The sequence below is a fragment of the Helianthus annuus genome, chromosome 8 (assembly GCF_002127325.2).
Source record: "Helianthus annuus cultivar XRQ/B chromosome 8, HanXRQr2.0-SUNRISE, whole genome shotgun sequence".
Lineage (NCBI taxonomy): Eukaryota > Viridiplantae > Streptophyta > Magnoliopsida > Asterales > Asteraceae > Helianthus > Helianthus annuus.
The window spans coordinates 143,948,860-143,950,588 of NC_035440.2; the positions used below are offsets into that span (position 1 = coordinate 143,948,860).

General features: G+C 40.2%; 1 protein-coding gene across 1 annotated transcript; it reads left to right on the top strand.

The window, feature by feature from the left end:
• Positions 1 to 251: 251 nt before the first annotated feature.
• Positions 252 to 701, top strand: LOC110931642. The gene has a single exon (XM_022175028.1). It carries the CDS (start codon positions 252 to 254, stop codon positions 699 to 701), a length of 450 nt encoding a protein of 149 aa, XP_022030720.1.
• The last annotated feature ends 1,028 nt before the right edge of the window (positions 702 to 1,729 follow it).

Genomic DNA, 1,729 nt, shown 5'->3' on the forward strand with positions numbered 1-1,729 from the left:
ACTTTGGTAAATTATTGAAGAGGTATAGCGTGAACCACCGAGTTGCCACACCTTACCATCCGCAAACAAGTGGACAAGTCGAAGTGTCCAACCGTCAAATCAAAGAGATCCTCATGAAGACGGTAAGAACGGATAGAAAGGATTGGTCGAGCAAGTTAGACGATGCATTGTGGGCATACCGAACGGCCTACAAGACTCCTATTGGCACAACGCCTTACCGGATGGTGTATGGTAAGGGTTGTCACTTACCAATGGAGTTGGCGCATCGGGCACATTGGGCGATCAAGACGGTCAACGCGGATTATGATGAGGCGGGTAAGTTGAGAAAGTTGCAATTGAGCGAGATAGAAGAGATTCGAGATGAGGCGTACGAATGTGCATCGGCCTATAAAGATAAACTCAAGAAAGTGCATGATGCGAAATTGAGAAAGAAAACATTCGAAGTGGGGCAGAAAGTTTGGTTGTATAATTCAAGATTGAAGATGTTCGCGGGCAAGCTTAAAAGCAAATGGATGGGTCCGTATGTCATTCGGAGAGTTGGGCGATTTGGTGATGTAGACATCCAAGACGAGCAAACATTGAAACAACAAACGGTGAACGGTCACCGCTTAAAGCCATACTTGGAGGGAAACGACATCAATAACTTGGAGCTTGACAAAGCGGGCAACATCTTACGCCCGATCGATGAAGAACAACCATGAGAGGCCCAGGTTCGGTAGTGTACATAGTAGTATTTTGTTTTGTTTGTTTTGTATAATTTGCACAATTGCCATAGTTCCTCGAAATCCGTGTTTGAAACCAGTGTGGGGATGTTCGGGTCACGAATTACTCTAACATTGTGTTGAGGACAACACAGGATTTTTGAGGGGGTAGGGTACTTTTTACAAGTTTTTTATAAAAAAATTAAAAACATAAAAAAATCGAAAAAAATTAAAAAAATCTAAAAAATTTGCACTTAAAACCTCAATTTTTGGTGAAAGCAGAGTTGCCCAGTGTCCACCGTAATTTACGGTTCAACCGTAATTTACGGTGGAAAGGAATTATTGTTGGTATTTACGGTAAAACACTACTGATTTACGGTGAAATTTAGAGGTTTAGTTTTTACCGTAAATTACGGTCATACCGTAATTTACGGTGGAATTAGGAAATTTTGGGGCTTTACGGTATTTCAGTACTGATTTACGGCAAAGAATAGAGGTCCAGGTCTCACCGTAAGTGAGACCGTAATTTACGGTGCGGAAAAAAGTCACGTCCGTCGTTTGGGGTTCCGCAGATAAATAAAAAAAATAATAATAAACCCTAATAACATCTGATTACGTGACTTCACCCCAACCACACAAATCATCTTCACTTTACATTCTTCCATCACCATCATCTCTCTCAAACAAAACCCACAAACCTCCATAGCTCTTCTACCTTCAATCCTTCATAATTCCTTCAATTTTTGTCCAAATCAAGTGAAATTTTAGTCTAACTTGACTAATTTTTCACAAGCTTGTTGATTTTGACGAGAGATTTAGGAGAAAACACTGTTTTTTGGGTCCGAATCCCAAACCCCTAGTTCGAGATTTTTGGGGGTTTTTGGAGTTTTTGGTTTCACCAGCACTTGTGCATCTTCAAACAAAGGTATGAAAGCTTATTTGTTATATTTTGATGCTACATTATGAAAAGTAAGGTGATCTAGGTTATTTGCTCTTACCCACTTGCTTGTTTGTAGATATGGCTATGA

Excerpts from the sequence above, each read along its gene's own strand:
- LOC110931642 (XM_022175028.1), top strand. The coding sequence starts at position 252 with ATGGAGTTGGCGCATCGGGCACATTGGGCGATCAAGACGGTCAACGCG.